Source organism: Furipterus horrens, unplaced genomic scaffold (assembly GCF_987537825.1).
Source record: "Furipterus horrens unplaced genomic scaffold, mFurHor1.1.pri manual_scaffold_6, whole genome shotgun sequence".
NCBI classification, from domain to species: Eukaryota; Metazoa; Chordata; class Mammalia; order Chiroptera; family Furipteridae; genus Furipterus; species Furipterus horrens.
Window position 1 is genome coordinate 125,820,262 of NW_028327176.1, and position 23,190 is coordinate 125,843,451.

The 23,190-nt window shown below is 34.4% G+C and overlaps 1 protein-coding gene across 1 annotated transcript in view; it reads left to right on the forward strand.

Moving 5' to 3' along the window:
* The window catches only part of BCKDHB (branched chain keto acid dehydrogenase E1 subunit beta), a 199,265-nt gene that overhangs the window by 78,650 nt on the left and 97,425 nt on the right, over positions 1-23,190 (forward strand). The window contains exons 7-8 of the mRNA XM_090280522.1: positions 4,403-4,500; positions 6,442-6,552. Coding sequence (XP_090136648.1) covers positions 4,403-4,500; positions 6,442-6,552 — 209 coding nt within the window. The remainder of the gene's footprint in view (positions 1-4,402; positions 4,501-6,441; positions 6,553-23,190) is intronic.

Consider the following 23,190-nt stretch of genomic DNA (forward strand, 5'->3'; position numbering starts at 1 on the left):
GTTGTCACTAGATGTTTCCTGATTTGTTTGCTTTTTCTTGTTATATGGATAGAATTATTTATTACATTATTCTAACTGGTTATTGTATAGAGAAAAGCTTTTAATTTTGTATGTTAATATTGCATTTGGAGACCTTATACAATACTCTAATAATATGTCAATTATATTAGATGTTCTAGGTAGAAAATGTTATCCTCTTAGTTAATGATAGTTATAACTCCCCCCCCCCAAGAATTGATGATACATTTTGAATTTTTTCCTTTGTTAAGAATATCTCATACTTTTCTTAACTTGGACCTAGTCAGTAGTCTTTATCAAGTTAAAGAAGTTACTCTTTATTTTAAATATAGAGGCCCCTTCCTCCTACTTCTCCCAAGGTGTTGCATTTTATCAAATTGTTTTTAGGTGTCCAGTGAGATGATTGTATGATTTAGGGGAGAGGGAGGGATAAGGATTCTGTAGTGAGGAATTGTTCTTGCTATCTAGTATTTATTGGTTGGGCAGTTCAGATTTAGCAAGTAGAGGAGAAAAAGTTGCTGGTCTATTGAAATTTGAGGGTCCCTATGGGACATTTTTAGTCTATCAGGGACTCTTGCAAAGATTATTTAAGATTTACAACATGTCCTAGCATATTTGGATGTACATTGTATCTTGTTAAGACAGCGTCTTCTACTTTTTGATTATAGGCAGTTCCTAATGTTTTTCTCAAAATGTGTACAAAGTCAGATATTCAAAAGTCAAAGATTGAATTATATTTAATAAACAGTACTATATCTAGGCTGATAAAAAATAAAACTTCTAATTAAATCTCACCTTTAAATATAGTTGTCAATGACTTAGCTATAGACATTATATATATATATATATATATATATATATATATATGTATATGTATATAGTAGTCCTTCCCTATCCATGCGGTATATGTTCCAAGACCCCCAGTGGATGCCTGAAACCACAGATAGCATGGAACCCTATATGTATATAGTCCTACTTTTTCCCCAATCTGTACATAGAAGACTTTTCACTTAGAGGAAGTACTTTATGGCTTCTTGTTGGCATATCTGAATTACTGGCCTCACTACCGTTGTGCTTTGTGGCCATTATTAATTTAAACAAACGCTTAAAATAAAATTTCAGAGACATCAAAGAACTACTCTTTTAACAATGAGGTTCCAAATGGTTGTGATGGATGGAAAGGTGGGGAAAGTGGAGAATCATAACAATTTAACAATCATTGGAAGGAGTCAAAGTAGGCTATTTCTAAATACTGCGTTAGCTGGACAGCTCAGCACCAATATTTTAATTCATTTCGGTTCCATTTAAAAAGTGCTAAATCACCAATATGCTTGGTGACAAAGAAATGATATTCTTACCATTATAAGTCAAAAGGTGAGGGAGAAGGATTTGATTCTGAATGTCAAAGAGTTTTAAGAATATCTTAACTGATTTATTTTGCTTATATTTTGGTCTTATGTATGTGTAAGGGTGTTACAATAAAACCCATGTCTGATTAATCTACAATTTTTTCTTTTGATAAGAATGAAATAATTCTAAACAACATGTCAGTTTAATTGGCAGTATTTTTATTCTTAGTGGTTCACAAAATAATTTTCCATTTCAACATAATTCTTTTTATTAGGTGATTATTTTTCCTTTTAAATTTCCATGTTCTGATAGAGAATGGCTTTAAAACAGTGCCCTTTAATTCAGCATTGAATTATTTTCTTTCCCAGTTTCCCAGTTTGCCAGTTTACCTTGTTAGAATCTACTTATATGAATGAACTTCACCCATTTATAGCTTCTTATTGTAGAAAATGCATTGAAAAATATATACTAAAGAAATTCTAATATATTAAACATGAAGAACAGACAATTGCTAGTAAAATTGTTGAGGAGATAACTTTTGCCATATTATTAAATTCTGTATGTTAGAGAGTACATGAAAAAAATACTAAGAATTATTGCAAAAAGTGAACAAGATATATTACAAATAAGCTTAAATTTTAGTATATAAAGTATACTGATGCATATTAGGTAATAATATCAGCCTCACAAATCCTTTTTATTACATTAAATAAAAATATGAAGTTAATTTTGAAGTTGTATAAGGAATACAATGGCTGCTTTGTCAAAGATTTGCTTTTATGATATATGCTTGCAAACTATTTTGACTATGTTGTTAGTAATTAGACAGCATGAAATAATGTATATATCTTGTGAGGAAACTAGCATTATATGTGCCAGGGCAGAGAAATGATCTCTGTAATGGTAAGATTGTGCCTTACAGGGGAACTGGCGTCATTAAGATTGAGTTGTTCTCTTGCAGATGCTTTCTGCTTGAGTTGTATGTGCCCTGGCTGGGTGGCTCACAGGTTGGAGTCTTGTCTTGTACACTAAAAGGTTACGGGTTCAATTTTCAATCAAGGCACATACCTCGGTTGTGGGTTCCCTCCTCAGTTAGGGCGTGTACAGGAGGCAACTGATTGATGTTTCTCCCTTATATTAAAGCTTCTCTCTCTGTCTGTGTCTGTCTGTCTGTTTGTCTGTCTCTTTTCTCCCCCTACTCCCTCTCTCTCTCTCTAAAATCAATAAACATATACTCCAGTAAGCCTTAAAAAACACAAGAAATAAAATTTTCTACCACATCACTGATAATAACACTATTGAATTTGATAGTTTTTACTTATAAATATAATCTTAAAAAACTATATTTTTGACATGAAAGGATGGCCAAGATATATTGCTAAACAGGGGAAAAAGAGAAATTGTGGAAGGATTCCTACCTTGTAGGAGAGTACTTAACAATGTGATTCGATCTGTGAAAAGAAAAAAAAAATACATATGTCTTTATGTGTGCATATTTGCATACTGTACAAATCTGAAAAGATACCGCATCAGTCAGGGTCCTTAATTTTCAAGTTCTCTGAGATCTCTGGGGTGTCTAAGAAACTGACTTAGAGGCTGTATATCTATCTAGAAGCAATACCCCAAATTCTACTGTATAGTTGGTTCTCCAAATATTCCCCGACAGTGGACATGGAATTTCAGTCTGCATTATTAATACTTTGAACATGGATACCAGATCTGCCTCCACTGTTACCAGTACTCTGGAATAGATTCTGGACACTTGCTGCTCCTGTGTGTCATCAGCTTCCAATTCAGAATCTCGCATGGGTGCATATGATTGACAGAGCCCATATTTTGTGCCCTAGCTGCAAGGGAAGCTGAGAAAGTGAATGCATGTTCCTCACTTCTGTAGTGGAGAAAGGGCCTTGCCTCATAAGGTGGGGCATTTCCTAAATGTTGGAATAGGATATAGAAACATGGATGGTCCAAAGAAAGGTGTTCACTGCAGACACCCAGGAAATTGTTGCCATTAATTACTTTTGGCCCATATAGTTGGAAGGACTGACTGGGAAGCAGAGGAAACCTTTTATTTTACTCTTTTGTGCTCTTTGGATAAAACAAATATTTTTGTAGCAATGATAAGATGACCATGAGGAAAATGAACGAAAGAAAACATTTTTTTCCTCCACCTGTTCCACTGTAATGTTCTCACATAGGAATTCAAGAAGGTCTCCCAGTAATAGAGTAATTCTATCAACTTCCTCCTACTCAGTTTCATTTAAAATTTTGCCTTATGATTTCCTCTTGAATTCAGTCAATTCTATATTGCTTGTACGTGACTGGGCAGAGAAATCATGAAATGGTTTTCTCTGGGATACCAGTCACTGTTCTTCATTTTGGCCTGGTGGAACTGATCTAGTTTCTCTCTTTGAGTTCTACAGGATTTAGCTTTGAAAATTGAGGTGTTGTCAGCTGCTGTGGTTGACAAAGTGTTCATAGATGCAAAGTGCAAAAGTAAAATATGCTTAAAAATTTGACCGTACTATGTGGTTTTATTTTTTTCCAAACCTGTATAAATTTGCTCCTTGATAGAAAACTTGTCTGGGACCTTAATTCAGTCCAGTAAAGTTTCAGCAAACAAATTTTTAAAAATTTGCATAATTTATTTTTCAGAACAGTTTTAGATTTACAGAAATAAATTGTGAATGTAGTACAGAGAGTTTCCATACACCCCACAACCAGTTTCCTCTGTTAACATCTTACATTAGTACAGTACATTTTGATACATTAAAGCCTGTACTTTATTGTCTTAGTTTTTATGTAATGTCCCTTTTCTGTTCCAGGATAGCTGATATGTTTTATACATTTATATGGTATTTTTAAAAAATCTGTGTAGTGCTCTCATGCAGCTGTGTGATAAATGCTATTTCTGTTATAAATACGGAAGAATAAGTAAAGCTTTGCCACAATGAAGTTTTTATATTCTTTTATGCATGGATGTCACACAAGAGAAAATAATTAACCTTGTGTTTTTCCTCTGTTTTATATTCAGTGGAACAGGTTCCTGTAGAACCATACAACATCCCCCTGTCCCAGGCTGAGGTGATACAGGAAGGAAGTGATGTTACTCTAGTTGCCTGGGGCACTCAGGTCAGTAACATTTATACCAAGTTGTAAGGTTCATGTGCTTGGGAGCTCTTACTTTTAATCCTGATACTATGAAGAATTGAAAATAACACTTTCTTTATATCAAGTTTATCTTGTTTGGTGCTGTGTCCATATTTGGTACTGATTTTTGACTGAAGGTCAGGTGTTTATTCAGTCATTAAAATATGTATGCATATGGTGAAGCCATTAAAAATATATTGAGTTTACAAAAATGTACTCATTAAAAACACTGTCTTTTGAAGCACATTTTACCTAATCACTATTTGATGTTTCACTTTACTTCCTATTTTCTTTTTCACCTCATCTGCTGCCATCTCTCACCATTACTTTGCTGACCACGTGGACCCATCCAGTGGTCCAGCTTCAGAATTCCATCTTTCTCCTTTCCAGTAAACCTCACTTCTGATCTACCTCCACTGTCACCACTGCTTGTTGTCACATTGCTCTGTCTCCAAGTGTTTAAGCTCTTGCCATACTTTCTTTTATATTTCTTACTCACCTTTTAAGGAAGTGCTCAGTTTTTCCTTTTTCTGTGTAAAGGAGATACTTGTTTGTCTTAGAAAATTCATATACGGTAGTATAAAGAAGATAATACAAATCATTTGCAATATCACAATTTCCGTCTCTCTTCTCCACTTGATTTTTGACTTGGAGAGCTACAGTCCTTATGGTTTCTCACCTATGGTGGGAAATCTTTTTATCCACATCCCTGTCACTCAGCAAATGTCCTTGCCTCTCTTTTTAATACTGAAGTTAGAGTGTATTTGATGGTAACTCTCACTACTTATTTTCCCTTTACACCTATCATTTCTTCCAGTCCTTTCCTGTTTTCCTTGTCTTCAAAGGAGAAGTGTCTGCTTGTCATAACCACCTCTCTAAATCTGTTTCAGATTATAGTCCCTTTATTTTCTTCAGGACTGTGATACAGCAGTTGGTCCCTCTCTTGCATCTTCACTTTCTTCTTTCCATGTCCCTTTTACTAAAAAGGTGTGTATCTCTCACAATCTGAAAAGTACATTTTTGCATTGTATTTTTCCTTTAAGTAGTAGTTTATTTTCATTTTTTCTTTTAATACTAACCTTGAACAATGTCTGTCACCAGTAGTTAATTCCTTAACTTCCTTATGTTTTTGTATTTTATGAATTCTGTTCTCACTAATTCACTAAAACTTTTTCTGCTAACATCACTAACCTTCAAATTATTACATCCAATTCTATCCCATGTTGTTGTGGTATATGGCACTGGCTACTCACTCTATGAAACTCCTTCTTCTTTAGCTTCTGGAATACAGTTTCCTGATTGCCTTCCTCTTTCCTTTTTTCTTTTATTTTTTTTGTTTTTGTTTTTCATGTTACCTCTTTATCTGTTTCTCCATTAAATGTTGGTCATGTACAGGGTTCCGTGATTTCTGCCCTTTACTGTTCCCTGTAAATACTTTCCCTAGAAACCCCACCTACTCCTATAACTTTACCTCTGTGGCTGATATCTTTGGAATCAGTATCTCTAGCAATAACCACTCTACTTTCTTTAAGAACCTTTTAAAAATTGTTTTCTAGACATCTGTATTTGATTATTTTGGTGGAATATGGGAACCAATATGTCTAAAACAAATTTATTAATTCTTTATAAAGATCAGTTCCTCTGACTTTAAAAACTGCATCTATTATACAGTTCTATAATACATCATCTGTATATTATATTGTGTGTTTACTTCCCCAAGTCAAGTCTCCTTCCATCACCATTTGTCCCTTTTCTAGCTCCCTACACCTTGTATATAATTTTATTAACCAATGTTACCCCAATAAATTCAATAAAAAATAAATTAAAAAATATACTATCTCTATGAATGATGCCAGAGCTCAACTAATGTTTTAGGCCTGAATTTCTGTAGCTATTCTCTACATATTTTTCTCATTATTTTAGGTTCATGTGATCCGAGAGGTGGCTTCCATGGCTCAAGAAAAGCTTGGCGTATCCTGTGAAGTCATTGATCTGAGGACTATACTACCTTGGGATGTGGATACAGTTTGCAAGGTATGAATATAATGTTGATAGATGTCATTCCCTTAAAACCTTGGTCAAAGTTTGTTGGTTATTTGGAAGGTATGGTTTTGAAATTTTGAGCTTTGTGAGCATTTTCAATTGATTTAAAATTAAAAGAAATTATAACATGAAAGAAATGTATGCTATATAGTAAGCCAAATGCTCAAGGAAACAAATTGCTTAGGTTTTTTTCCTCCCCTAGTTCTCTAAATTGAGAATATTACAAATGTGTCCTTCAAATGGCCAGCTCGGGTTGTGTGAGTAACGGAGTAGTGCAGATAAACACAGGGAGGGCACTTGCATTTTAAACTTCTGATTCATTATGGTTTAATAAGCTGAATTTACTATAGTCAGGAATGGTTAGCTAAATTTTCTTTTGTTTCTTCTTCAAAAGAAATGGAGATGGATTATTTAAAGAACTAACTCTTAGACTTAATACTATGGATCACAGTTTGAATGTTATTTTGTGGGATTCTGGCTCCTCTGATTTATAGTTTTCTATCTAAGCTTCCTCTTGAATTTTGACCTGATTAGATTAATCTTGTTGCTTACTATTAATATGACTCATATAGTTTGGTCTCAAGGATAAGTTTAGTTCTCATTTACTGGACTAAAAGCAATAGCATCTACTTCCATATTAGAATATAAGTAAGTTTAAGTTTGTGTGTGTGTGTGTGAGAGAGAGAGAGGGCTTTATCTACTAAAGTTTAGGTAACATTGCATGTTTGTTTGGTTTTTTTTTTTTTGATTTATTGCAATAGCAAATGAATCTTAAGACCTTAGGTTATTTATGTATTTATTATTTTTAAGAACTTTGGCATTCTCATAACTTTGCAGCTATTTCTTAATTAGTTCCATAAAAATAATCTGCAGTTACTACTGCTATAAAAGAGTAGCCTAGAATGTTTTTAGGTGAAGATTGTGATGCATGTGTAAGAACTTTATGCAGAAAAATCAAAATATTACTTAGAATAAAGAAGATTCAAACTAACTGAAGCACATAACAACATTAACCGTTTTAAGGCCAAGAATAGCCAAGGCAGTTTTGAAGAGTAAAGCTGCAGGGCTTAATTATCAAGTTTAAAATGTGTTATAAGGCTGTAGTAATTACAACGTTATGTTTGTGTAAAGATAGACAAACAGACCAATGGAACAGAATAAAGAGCCCAGAAACAGACTATTGGGTTATCTGATTCAGCACAAAGGTGAAATTGCGTTCAGAGAGGAAGAACTGATCTTCTTAATAAATGATTCTGGTTTAATTGGGTAACATGGAAAGTATCACACAAATGTCAACTCCAGTTGGAATTCTCATTCTAATTGTCAAAGAAAAAATAATGAAGATCTTGGGTAAAAGCGTAGGTTTATATCTGTAATCTTGTGCAGGTGAAGATTTCTTAAAACAAAACAAAATGGAACACTAATATTTTTTAAAAGATGATAAAATTTGGCTTTATTAAATTTTTAAAAATTGTTTCATCAAGAAGCCCCAATAAGAGAGTACAGAGACAACCCACAGATTTGAGGAAACTTATTAACATATATATTCAGAAATATAAAATAGTCATACAATTAAAAATAAAAAGGACATCCTGATAGAATTATGGGCAAAGCCTTTAAAAGGCACCTCACAAAGGAAAATATCCAAATGGCCAATAATAATATGAAAAAAAGTTGTTTTTTTTAATCATCAGTATATACAAATTAAAATGACAATGTGATATCACTGAAGACATCATTCTGGCTAAAATGAAAAACACTCAAATACCAAGTATTGCTGAGGACGTGGGTCAACCCATTTCTCATATAATTCTGTTGGTAATAGAAATTGGTACAGTCATTTAAAACCATTGTGTGGCATTATTTACCTGAATCCTATAATCCAACAATTCTACTTTTGTGTATATACCAAACAGAAATGTATGAAAGATATGTTCAAGAATGTTTCTAAGAGCACTGTTTCAAAATAGCTTCACACTGTAAACTACCTGAATGCTCATCAACTAGAGAATGGAAAAATAAGTAATAGATTGTTGCTTGGCAGTGACAATGAACCAACAATTTAATGGAAGGAATAATGTGTTTTCATCTCACACATTGTGAGATGACTTTTTTAAAGGCCGGATTCAAATGAATACATAGTATATGATTCAGTTCACATAAAGTTCCAAAAAGAGACAAAACGAATCTATGGTGTTAGGTGTCAGGTCAGCGACTAATACTCTTATCGTGGTTAGTAGTTGAAAAAGGGTGTGAGGAAGGGGATGGGTTGCTAGAAACAGTTTCTTGTTCTGAGTGCTGGTTATATAGGTTCAGTTTTTGAAACCTGAGCATTTTGTGCTCTTTTTTTGTATATTGTTGTACTTTAACAGAAAGTTAAAAAAAAATCAAAAAACAAAACACAATGCTCCTGTTGATTCGTTCCCTTGGATTCCTGTTATAGTGTGTCTTTTTATAGGTTCTGGGAGAGCCTTAGTGTGCTCTGACTTGGAAGTTTCTTTTGTCATTCAACTCTCTCCATGCCCCTTGTTCCATTTTTCATTACCCTGCTCAGCTGTCACACTGATGCAAAATAGGATGTCATAAATGGAGCTGCCATTCCAGAGTCTTCCTAGGAGTAAGAACAGTGGTTACAAGTTGTAGACTTGAATGGGCTTTCCTGCTGAGACACAGGCCACAATTAAAATGAGTTAAAAAATAAGCCACAAGGTTAACAAGTGGCCAGGCAGATTTAGGCCTTGAGGTGCTGTCTAGCTTGAAAAGATTTTTTTTTTTTTTTTAAATGAGTAGAAATTCAAATAAGAACTTGATTTTGGAAGGAGAATGGCAGGCTTTGAAAGAAACTCAGGATTTCAAGAATTATGTTGTCATTCAACTTAGAATCAACTACATAAAACACTGAAAAGAAAAAGAAAAACAATAGTTAACAAGGTGATTTTTATATGTTTATAGAAAAAATTGACAATTTGTTTTTCATCCTCACCCAAGGACATGAGTATTGATTTTAGAGAGAGGGAAAGGGAGGGAGAGGAACATTGATGTGACACAAACACCAATCTGTTGCCTCTGAACCCACAACCTGGGCATGTGTCCTGACCTGGAATTGAACTTGCAACCTTTAGGTTTACAGGACAATGCTCCAACCAACTGACTACATCAGCAAGGGCAAAACTGTTATAATGTTGATGTGCTTACACTTTAATTGAAGATTAAATTATGCTAATTATTGAAATAAATAAGAGTTTGCCTTTATACTTGGAGTCTTTTTTGATTTCTCTTTCTCTCATGCTCTTCCTTCCTACATTCAATTCCAAAACAGATCTTGCTGGCATTGCCTACACAGTATGTCCAGAATCAGACTGCCTATACTGCTATTATTTTTGATCCTGGTCCAGACTACTAGACTTTCTATTTGGGTTTTGGCCAGAGCCTGAGAATTACTGTCTGTGCTTCTGACCTTCCTTTGCCACAGGCAGAGCAGATCTCTCAAATGTGAGTCACATCATATCTTCTAGTCTTAAAAGACCTTACTGATTTCTCATTAAACTCAGTGGGAAAGTGAAATTCCTACATGGATTTACCTGATCTCACCGTATTTCACACCCTTCAGGAAGTGCTTTTGGTTGACTCTGTTAGGTTACTACTCAAATACCATTTTGTCATTAAGGCCTTCCCTGACCAGCTTATTTAATACCGAATCCCATTCCTCCTACTTGGACCTACTTTTAATTCTTTCCTTTTCTGTAGAGATTAACATGGTCTAATATATTATGTTATTTTATTATTTATATTGCTGATCTTTCTTATCCTATTAGAAGATAAGTTCTGTGAAGGCAAAACTGAAGATAATCATAAAAACCTATGTATTATATTTTGTGACTTTAATTATAATTTGTAGTCTTTAAACTTGTTTTTAATTTTCATAGGGTTGTCTTAGACTATCGTAGATTTCACTTTATTAAGACTGCTAACACTAGCAAGGTAATGTTTAGGCTCTATTTTTTTTTTCCAATCCTTACCTGAGGATATGTTTATTGAGTTTAGAGAGAGAGGAAGGGTGGGGGTGGGGAGAGAGAGAAAGAGAAAGAAAGATGGATTGGTTGCCTCATATGCACCCTGACAGGGATCCAACATACAACCTACATGTGTGCCCTGACCTAGGATTGAACCCGTAAACTTTACGTGCACAGCAGGAGGCTCCAACCAACCAACCAAGCCAGCTGGCCAGGGCTAGGGTCTTTGTATTATTGAATGTCTTCAAATTGGTTTTATGGGGAAGTTGTAGAATTTACCTTTAGAGAATCCATAGTGGTTTAATACAACCAGTTATATACATTGTTTAGTTGATTTCTTGGACTTAATTGAATAATTCAGTGATAGAATACTAGTTATTTTGCTTGAGGCTTTTAATTGGTGAGGGAGAGGGGAGAAAATAGGTGAATGAATAAGAATAAGAGCTTTACTTGAGGGTGGAGGTTGGTGGTGGGAAGGGGAGCTAATAACTACCAATAACCACTAGAGGCCTCTCTTAAGCCAAGTTTCATGTTTAATATCACCAGGTTACTATAGTGGGGTTTGTCTGTGTCATTTTAAATTAAACATATTTTATGCTATAGTTCTGAATAAGTAGCATGAAAGTATTTTTATTCTGTAGCATATATTTTAATGTAACCCAAATGTTTTCTTTAATGTAGATATCAGAATAAATGATTATTTCTGGACTGAAAACAAATTGGAAATCTTGGCTCTGTGTTCTTCTCCTTCTCTAAATAAGCTTTTAGTAAAAACATGTAATCAAAGAATATGCCCAGATGAAAATTATGTCTCTTTGACAATACAAGGATATTTGGTTTTAAAATTATAACATGTTTAATCATTGAGAGTAGTTTATATTTTTCTGATGGTAAACTAAGTAATTTTAAATTGTATGTTAAAAATTGTGTATTTCATTCATGATTATAATAAGCTTCTAATATCCAAGACTTACTAAATAATGAGTCAAAATTCTTTTTAGACATAATATTATCTGGGGTAAAATGAATCTTTTTTTTTTCCTTTTTCTTTTTTTTTAAAGGAGTAATGAAAATAAGTCTCATTTTTAGTTTGGGACTATTTTGGATGCAGGTTGACTTTGCCCAGACAGCAGGCAGGCAGTGCAAGTTCCTCCTGTCTGATAGACAGTTGTTCTGCCCTGGCTGGTGTGACTCAGTGAATTGAGCACCAGCCAGCAAACCAAAGGGTCACCAGTTCAGTTCCCAGTCAGGGCACATGCCTGGGTTGGAGGGCCCACGAGTGGCAACCAGACAATGATGTTTCTCTCCCTCTCTTTCTCCCTTCCTTCCCCTCTTTCTAAATATAAATAAATAAAATCTTTAAAAAAAAAGAAGATGGTTGTTCTGTGCCAAACTAGAAAAGCTAACAGGCCCTTGGTTCTCCCTTTGCCAAGTCGTTGTTCCCAGAGGATTTTTTTGTCATGACCACAACGAGTTAGTTGTACTAATTGGAACTCATTTTAGGTTCTTGGATGCTGTATTTGGGATGTGACTATAACATTTATTGCCCTGTGTGGTGACCCTTGGCCAAGTCCTCTGCATTTATGAGGGCAGAGAGTTTTGTATATTTTTATTGCTGTATCCTTGAAGATGTCGAATATGTCGAAGAACTCATAAATATTTGTTGAATTATCTTATTGAAGTTCAAAAACAATATGTCATAATAATTTGGTTTTTCAGTGAAAGAAATGAAAGGAGATACTGCTAATTCCTGCAGAAAAAAAATTCACTGAGCTGAGTGTGTCAGTCTTGCCACCTGATATATTGTTAGATATATTTTGAAGGAGATTAAAATAATGGGTTCTAATCTAATTTTGTGTAATATATTTTCTATAACAAAGTGTAGCATTGTGTCTGATAAATGATAAATAAAAAAAGTTATAAGGACGTGCTTTACGCATACTCCTTTAGTATTCACAGCTGTTCTCTTAATTAGTCATCCATGTCATTATTCTGCAGATGAGAAAACTAAGTTTGGAGAAAGGAGAGTAACTTGCTCCAGGCCACACAGCTCACAGAGCTGGTTTCAGCCAGATCGCTGGACTTCAGAACCTTTGCTTTTTTATTGTGTTGCTTTTGTGGAGAATTGTACAGCTTCTCAAGCAGAGTTTGAGCACAATTTATAAATAATTTTCAGATGGCATTTAATAAACTGTGATTTGTAATGTGATTTGAATATAACTTGAAAGTGTAAAAGATATTGGCAATAGAAGTGTATTTATGGGGAGGGCTAGTACTTTTTGATTCATGTTTATTTTGTGTAGGGCTTTTTGTCACTACTGTATGTGTTCTGGTTTAATCCTTTCAGTTGCCTTGTATACTGAGAATTATTACTCCCATTTTGGAGATGACAAAACCGAGTCTCAGAAAGATTAGTAACTTCCCTAAATCCCTCAGCTAATAAATGACAGAACTGCAGTTCAATCTCAGATCTTAAATTCTTGAACCCTGGTATTTTCATAGTACAACAGGACCTCATGTTAGAATAGTTATTTTACAGTTAACTAACTTCATGCTTTAATAATTATCATGAGTTTTGCTGATCATATTCTTCTCAATTTGAGTTTGCAACAAATTTGGTAACATTTTAGAAATTTCTTTCACATTTGCCCACCTGTATAATACTTAAAAAATATATAAAATATTCCTAAATAGTGTATACATCTTGTAAATCATACTGCCATATTTTATTTCATTTGACTTTTTTTTCTTCTACATGGAAGTGGAGAAGAAAGCAAGATTAAATTACATAATTGTTTTTCTGTTTCTAATCTTTTTTGATGTACCCCTTATACACTTTAATTATGTGAGTTCGCTCAAGATTTTCATTTTGTTTAAACTGTTTGCTTTTGCTATTAGGAACAGCAGTGAAAAGAAAGAGATCATTACCTCATTTCATAGTGGAAAGTAATTATAGATACATTGTGTTCTTAATTTAACATTTTAGGTGTAAAGTAAGAAATCTAAATTGGTTGACTTTCTGTTCTTCACTTTGATGGTCATTTAACTAACTTTCCCATTAAACTGCTACTTAACATTTACAAAATTATAGTATTTATGCTATAATAGGTAATATTTTCTTGCCTTTTATAACACAATGGTTTTGCAATATCTAGCTGTTGCAATTTCACTTAAAAATTTATTGAAACTGTGGTCTACAAAGGTTTTTTAAAAATGAAATTAGGAAGTATACCATTCTACTTCTCTAATTTATCTACTTCAAATTTTCAGCCACTCTTATTGTCACGGATAATTAGTCCTTCCAAACACATACACTCCCTGTCATTTCTGTTGCTGTTTCTTCCAGGAATTTGGTTTTCTCTCTACTTGTCTTAACTTTTCTTTTACATCTTCAATTGAGTTATATAGTTTCTTATATAGCTGTTCCTCATCTTAAGTTTATTTTTCAATATTTTGTGTATTTTTGTTGATACTGTGAATGGTATCAAGTTATTCTAGTCCCACCACCCCCGATTTGCCCACCAATCCTTTTTCTTTTCTATGTGTGGCAATAGAAGAGATTTTAAAAATTAGAGTAATACGTTAAGATGTCAACAACACTTATAGTTTAGCAGAACTTATAATGCAAAGCAATATTTTTTGTCTCTGTCCCGAGGCTCAGTCCCTAGGCTCATTCCCTGTACACTGCCACTTTTAACCGTTTCTCTATGCTGTTCTTCTGATGACCCTTTCCATACCTCTAAGTAAAACGTTGTACAGGTATTTTGGCTACAACGCAATTTATTCATTTCTGCAAAGTCCTGAATTCTACATAAATACTCACTAAACCAAACAGGGTTTATGAAAAAAATAGGTTGGACAGACCACTTAAAACCTGTACAAGTTTGTAAGGGTTTGCAATTAAGAGTCAGGAAGAATTGAACCTACTGAGTTACGGGGTTAAGGGCAAAATGCATAAAAGTTGGGAGAACCATGTAATAGACACTACTAAAATGGAGCAGATGGGCCAGCCTGAGCCAAAAGGCATAGGGTATGGAACTTCTCTGAGGCTCTCAGCCCTGCAATTTTGTCTTGTTTTACTGTTTCTTAGTGACATAAAACATGAATGCACTGGGGCAGATTGCATATATGCCAGTGTGACTAGGTCAGTTGCTGCTGCTTCTGGCCTTAAAACACATACCACACCTTAGGCCAATAAATGTGCTCCCCTGCCCAGTCCATTCACTTATGTGACTCAGTGCTGAAATAGGTTTGATTGGCAAAACCTAGGTCACGTTTTTGTTTTTTGTTTTTTTTTAGCCATGAGGGAGACTGGAAAACATAATTTTTTACATTCTACCTTGAGAATTAGGGAAACTATCAAAAGATAGAGACTTTAAGTTTAGGGTTATTCAGGCATAAGAGGTCAAACACATGTGCATATATGGTGAACATTTATGTATCAGTGTACATATATCTTCATTTATCAGATTTAAACGTTATTTATTCCCACTTTGACAGTGAAGATTCAGTGTGCTTGCATCACCTGTTAGCTTCACCTCATCACTCATCATTTTTCCAATTTTGAATTATGTTATTTTCTCTATAGATTGCCTTTTGATTTTCAATTTTTCAAATCTCTTATCATTTTCTATTAACTTTTTTCAGTATACCTCAACCTTTCGCTGTGTGAGAATGTGACATTAATGCCCTTCTAACCCTACATTCACTCCCTTATTTTCCTTCCCATTCCGATTTTCTATGTTATTTTCAGAATGCCAAGACTAATAACATTAAATGTTGTTCTGTAACCACAATTAAATCCTCCAGGCTTTTGACTCTAATTGATTCTAAAAGTTGAAAACCAATAACACTCTTGATATGATGATAAAATAAATATTTTTCAAACCAGTAACAGTCTTGATATGATGATAAAATAAATATTTTTCACCACTGAGATGACCAGAGGGTAAGATTTTATTGATTTTTTACTTTAGGCCAAGTGTCTGTGCATAGGCTCCTTAAAGGAGATCTTGACATCTAGGTTAAATGGTTTCCCTTTCCTTATAGTGCATCAATTCCATAAAATCGTGCCACATTTTAGATGCTTTATATTTGGGCCATGGCATTCTTTTAGGTGCTTTTGGATTTTTTAGTTTCTAATAACCCTTTCTCCTTGAAAAAAGCGTAACCAGCCTTTAATATGTCTTGAAGATTAATAGTATCATCTGGAATCCACTTTTCGTTTTGTGCCTCCAGGAACCCTCTGACTTCCTGTTTTAGTCTTGCCATTCTCTAAACCTTCTGCACTACAGTCTTCAAAGATGTTTCTCCATTTCTTAAAGACATTTTCTGGGTCCTGTGACTTTCTCTTTCATGGTTTTCTCCTTTATTTTGATGAGGGATGTACAAAACTTCTTCAAGCAAAAGGTGTATAGACGAGGGAGGCTTCTAGAACTTGTATTTGGAAAAGAATGTATTTATTTTGCACTCACACTTGATTGAAATTTGGCTGGATGTACAATTCTAGGTTCACAGTAACTTTCACTTAGGACTTTGAGATAATGCTTCATTATATACATGTGTTATGTTGGGGCAAAAACATTTGATATCAGTATGATTCTCATTCTTTTGTAAGTGATCTCTGTTTTTCTGGGTACTTTTGTGATTTATTTTGGTCCTTTTATGCTGAAATGCTACAGATATGAGTCTACATGCAAGTGTGTTTCACTAATCTTGTTTGTGTCTTATGATTTTGCTCTGGGAACGTATTACTGAATTAAAAATACAGACCTTCTAGATTGAATCTCTGTGTTTCACATCTCTTTTTTTGTGCTAGTTGTTGTCCAATTGTTTTCTTGCAATGTTTGGGACATTTTCTCTATTTTATCTTTTAGTTCTTATTTTGAATATCAGGATTTCATCATCAAATTTTTATCTTACGTTTAGTTCTTTTTGTAGCATGCTGTTTTTTGTTTAGCATTCTGTTTTTTTAATGCCATGTCTTCTTCAAATTATGTATTATAAAATAAAACAATAGTTTTTAGAAGTTCTAATCTATATATTATCTTGTTTCTTCAATGGTTTGTTTCTTTTGTAGTACTTTTTGTTGATTATTCTGGATAGCTGACTGGTGCAGTTTTCCTATAAGGTCTCTTTCCACAGTAGGCATCTCCTCTATGGAAAAATTGAGCAGATCTGTGCACATAGGTGAGACTTTGCTTTTTGATGAGTGAATGAGCGGTCTATCCTTAGGCAGGAGGGGGTGCCTCTACATGTGCAGATGAGCTAGGCTTGCCTCTTTGATATCAATTGTCACAGTATTGTCCGTAGGCAATTTGAATGGTTTTATCAGCAACTAGCTTCTTTGCCTGGTTGCCTCCGGGGTCAGGGGTAGATAGATGTGTTTCATTGGCAAACAGGGTAATTGGGATAGCAACTTTAATTCATTTCTCTGTTTGCATTCCCAGTTCTTATATGCACTTTCCACATCTGCTCATCTGGGGTCTCTGGAGAGATTAGCTTCCTCTTCCCCTGTGTATCTGATTAGTTTCCTTGTCCCCTGTGCACACCCGTCTCCCACTTCTTGTGTCTGGGCTTTAGCTTCCTCTGCATAGTCTACATTTTCATCACACATACACGAGTCTTGTCTTAGTCTCTTTTTTGTCTAATACTCACTACCTCTCTCCAACTTTGTTGTTTTCGCTGTTCTAGGTATTTTTCCCTTTTGTATTATTCATTTCCTGTCTTGGGAAAGCAGGGGAGACAAAAGCAGATGTGTTTAGTGCATCATCTTGAGTTGGAAAGCTTCTCTATTACATATTTTAATTTTTAAACATGAAGCATGGTGATTTGTATATTTCCATCTGTGTATTGTCATTTCATCAAAATTTTATTTATTTCAGTAGTTTCTTAGTTGATATTCTCAAGTTTCTAGGTTGGTAATTTTAGTCTGCAAATAAGACTAATTTTGTCTCTATAAACTTTTTTTCATTTGGTAAAAACCACTGAACAATGTTAAATGATAACAATGATAGTAGACATTGAATGTGACATTTTTTAAATCTAGTCTTGAACTAACTGAATTATTAAGTAGGAAATGTAAAGTACATTATATGGATTTCTGGATTATTGCAAAAGGTATCAGAAATTTCCAACACAGGTGTTGTTTTTGAGTGAATGATATTCACTTACAGCCTGAATATCTCTTATATTTCTTATGTCAATAACCACAATTCAGAATTGGGGATGAGAACGAAGGGAAAGTTAGCTGTGTAATACAGTAAATTCTCTCAATAGAGTTTACCAAATTTTAGATGACAAAGTTGGTAAATCATTACTAGGCATTATTAGTCATAATTAATGTTACTTCTTGACAGTAAATCAAGAAAAACAAGTCACTTAACTGACAGTTATCATGATACTTTACTCTAGAGCCAATAAATATCTAGTGAAACAACCATCACTGGAGAAGATACCTGCGTGTGATAAATAACGCCCACCTGACTGACAGCTAAACAATGGGTCATTGCAAGGACAAAAAAATCTGATTATTGGTTTCATCTAGAAGAAATTAACTTCTTAATTTATTTTTATTTTTTAAAGGTGCTTTAAGAATTACCTTGTAGGTATTAAAATAGATTCATGATGTGTAACTTCTGAGTATAGTATTTGGAAATGCTTGGTGCAAGTTTCAGGGAAGCAATTTTATGTCAAAGTACAAAGATTGTGTATCAGTTTTATCTGTAAGGGGACTTTAAATCAGTTGGAACTGTCAAAAAATGAAATAAGTTGCCTCTTGTGGTCATGAGACTCTCATTAATAGGAGAAACTTGATCATCATTTGGCAGAGATGTTAAGAGGATTGGGGAGGATAGCCTTTACAGTCTTCTACATCAAAGACTGTGTGAAAGTTGGAATATAGTAAGCATTATATTTCAAAGTTAAATAATGTATTAAAATAATATAGATATAAGAAGTTATTAATTTACCTTTTATATATAAATATATTATTGATTCTAGAGAGAGGGAAACATCGATGTGAGAAACATCTATGGGTTGCCTCTTGCACATGTCCTGAGTGGGGACTGAACCCACAACACAGGAATGTGCCCTGACCGGGAATTGAACTGGCAACCTTTAGTTCTGCAGGGCAACACCCAACCAACTGAGTCACACCAGCCAGGGCTACCTTTTATATTTTATACAGGATTTATCTATCATATTTCTGATAAAATACCTTGCGTCTTTAAACTTCTCTTTTCCTAGCTTTATCTTCTTTTCAAATGGTAAATTAGCTTTTACAGTTTTTTAAGTAGACTAGATATTCCTTAGCCAAGTTTTATAGCAACTTTTTTATAACACCTCTGACATCTATCTTTTTAACTTTCCATAGTTGCTACTATCTACATCCATCCCCCAACCTGGCCAGTTTCAACCCACTTTTCCTTACACTGGACCACCTGCAATACTTCTTGAACCATTTGTTCCTTTTCATTCTCATTGCCTTATTCAAGCTGTAATGATTACGCAGGACGTGGTGTCCTCTTGCTCTTTAGCCCTTACGTCTTGCCAGAGTAATTTCTTATAAATTGAAAAACTGCTTGTATTCCTACTCATATAGTTTAGGTCAGTCAGTGGTTTTGGTTTGCCCTCAAGACAGAATGTAAAATCTTAATATTTGGTCCTCCATTAACTGATCCATGTGTACTATCTCATATCATTTCTGCCATTTTCTCCACACATATGTAATAGTCCAGCTATATAATATTGTTTGTAGTTCTCAGAAAACATCCTGTTCCTTGTTACTACAGTGCGTTGGCACATGCTCTTTTTTTCTGCCTCATCTTCCCCAGGATGGATCTGAGATCTATTTAGTCTTTCAACACTCAGTTTACAGTATTTCCCTCCAGGAAACTTCTTCTGACCTGTTTTCCCATTGTCCTCAAAGTCTGCACTGGAGTTGTTTCCTCAATGGTTGCAGGCACTTTATATCTAATTCGCTCAGAGTAGGTTTTCTTTGGTGTTGGAGTTTTTAATGTCCTGCTCTAGTTCTCTCAGTAGACTCTACCTTTTGTATCTTCACAACTACTAGTATGTATAGCAGCATATAGTAGATATGAAATAAAAATTTATTTCTTGTCCTGTAATTTATGACTCTCCACTTATCAGAGATTAGGTTTCTTAGAATCTCATTTTTTCAAGGTCTTCTCAGAGGCTGACATGATTACCATAAAAACCATGCATAAAAGCATGAAAATAGGAATTCTGTAGGACAGTCTACAATGCCCTTAATCATATCTGTTCAGCTTTTATTTTGCATAGAATTCTAACAAACTTCTATGCCTAGTGTCATAGCTCACATTAGATTTAGAAGGAACACATTAGAAGATGGAGAAAAATTATGTTGACAGAGATAAGGATATTGGCAAGACTAAAGCTCTGATACATTGATAGCATGAGAAAAAGGAACTCTGGGAAAAGAAAAAAACAACAGTACATAAGAATACTTTTTAAAAATCACAACAGTTTGTCATCATTTAATGTAGAAACAAGGTAAACATCTACCTTGATCCTATGGTATTATAATTGGTGCTCCAAATTCTACCTGTCATCGTGAATAGATTAATATTTGTTCTGTATACTGTGTTTGAAATACAATATTATTGCTTAAAGGTATGAGGGGGGGTGAACTCTCAAATATGTTAAGCAACTCAGCCCCTACAGTGCTAAATAAATGAGTTCTTGCTGAGTTTCTTCTAAAAGCTGCAGGGTACTGGTGCTTTGATTCTAATCATTAATTTCCTTTTAATTATATTCATATTACTAATAATGTAATATAGCTTTTTTTGTTAGGGCATTTTTTTTTCTATTAATTTCTGATTTCTCATGTCACATTTGGACACAAATAAAAATGACCCTTTTCTCTTGGCTTTTTATAGTTCTTACAATCAGGAACTGATACTATTTTGTATTAATTCCCTCTGACATTGGTGGGGAGGGAAAAAGGGAGAGAGATTAATTCTTCATTTTTTGTAGATTGAGACAATGAGGTGTGACAGATATCATGTGTAGCAGTACTGCAAGTCCCTGTACTGGGGCTTGGAACTATTCATCTTCTTGGTGTGAATCACTTGAGACATATTTCTTATATCTCTCAGTGTGGTTACACTCTTCCAGGGGACGCTGGGCTGGTGATGCCAAAGAGTGGAGTGGGTGTTGACTGATCCGTTAAGTAGCCTTTTATCTGAGAGTTTAGTTTCTCATTAGTATTTCTTTAAAAAATAATTATATTGTTTCTGCTATTACAGTTGTCCAAATTTTTACCCCTTTGCCCTCCTCTACTGAGCCCTCCCTTCACTCCCATAGTCAGTCCCCACCATGTTGTCCATGGGTCCTTCATACATGTTCTTTGACTAATCCCTTCACCTTCTTTCAGTTGCTTCCCACCTCCCTTGTTCCCTCTTAAACCTGTCAGTCTGTTCCTTGTTCTTACCAAAAGAGAAATGGTTGGAAATATGGAATTTTCTTTTTAATTAGTCTCCCTAAGGATGAGAGACTTATTTTTGAAGAATGGAATTTTAATTTTAAGCTCACTTCCCATGTGACTGAGAAATCTGACAGTTGAAAAGCTTTCACAACTAGGAATTAGAGCCAGATTTTTCAGTGGTTAAGCTACTCTTGGGAGTTAGACTCATGGGTAACCTGCTTCCCTGCTTTCAGGTTACAGTGGTTTTCTTAGGGTACTGCTCATGGGACTTTTATACTCTTTCTTCCCTAGTGGCTCCAAAGGCTTTCAAGTGGTTATCATCCCACTGTGTGCATTATAAAAAGTTTCACTCTTAGTCCATTTATGCATTTTAATCAGATCAGTTGATCATCTAACCCAAGCATACGGCTGCTTAATGCTCCATTATCTCTCTAAGAAAGATATTTCCCTCCTCTCTTATACTACCATACAATTTTAATGTGACTGTATTGCAGTTTTACAGGTTCAGAGGCAGAGATTGGTTCTTTTGCTGAAGATCCTCTAAGAAAATAGAGAAGTAACCAAAAGTCAACAGACTTTAGAAGACACCGAGTTCATCTCCCAGTGCACTGCATCCTGACAGATGGTCATCAAACTCCTACTATGAGTCTTTCTATGAAATGAGGCATCCATCCAGTTCTCCTGTTGTGCAGTTCTAGTTGTTAGAAAGGTTTTAGCTGAAACTTGCTTCTCTGTAACTTCCACCTTTTGATTTTTATTCTTTTCTTTTAAAAGAACATGCTTGTAATTACTTCTACATGACTTGTCTTCAAATGTTGGGACACCTTCCAAGCTTCTTTATAGTCTTCTCATCTCTAGGCTAAGTATTCCATTCATTCTTTTCAATTGTTACTTATATCTTCTGATTTCCACGTTTCTTGTCATTCTAACTGTAATTCTCTGGACATACTTTTAATGGCCAATGACCTGTTTAACTTCAAATGAGTTAAAATGATACTTGAGATACTGTCAGCCTAGCCACATGCTCACTAGGACTTGTTTTTTCTTCAGGTCTAACCTCTGTCATGACCTAGAAGATCTATGCTATTTATACTTCAGCTCTGGAATACCTGAAAAGGTAGTGAGGTCCATGTCATTGGATATGTTAAGCACATGCACATATGTCAGAGATGTTTTAGATAAAAACAAATAGAAGCCATGTTGTTATGTGATGTCCTTACAAAAATAAATTAAAATGGCTATTTAAAAAACCACTTTTATGAAATAGCCAACTAAAAAATATAGGGCATATCAGAATTCATAATAATGGGAATAATATTTGAATGAATATTCTTCTCTTAGAATGGCACTTTGATATTTTTGTCCTTTAACCAATCGCTGAGTGAACTTGTGAGGATGTTTTGCAGCTGTGAAAGACTGCATCTTCTGTCAGAAACTTCCAGTTCACAAAAATTTCATTGACATTTTCCCTTCATGTCAACATATAGCATTTCAGTTTATTCCATATTTGCCCACATTGTTTACTTATTTTTTATAAAGTCAAATTTGGGGCAATGCAACTAGATTGTTACAAACTTTTTTAAAAACCCAAATATTGTTACTCACATTGTTTTATCCATTACTAACTACTTAGCCATTTCTTTTACTTGGATAATGTTAACTGTTCTTTTGTTAAATTATCTCAGCCATCTATCAATGGCATTTTTGTAAATGGAGTATTGCTTACTCTTAATCTATAAATTAAGTTATTGAAATATATATTGGCCTTACTATAAATTTGGGCTGCGTAGCTGATAGATTTTGCTAAATTATGGCAATGACAGTGTTTGTGAAGTCTGTTTTAGGGCAAGTAATTCTTTAGTGACTATGATAACAACATTCCACCGTATAGTCTTTTTTTTTTTTTTTTCCATGAAGTAATTTTTAAAAATATGTGGCTGTTGTGAGATATGTAGTCCAGTAATATGTTGTGTATAAAGACATTCAATGAGAGGCTTCTTGTGTTACAAGGGAAGGATGTTAAAAACCCAGATCTCTCAAGTGAATTGTGGTCTGTAACAGTTCCACCATTGGGAAAGGGAGGATTGTTGAAACTTCCATGACTATTAATCTTGAGAAAGAACATGTATCGTCTTGTTGAACCGAAGC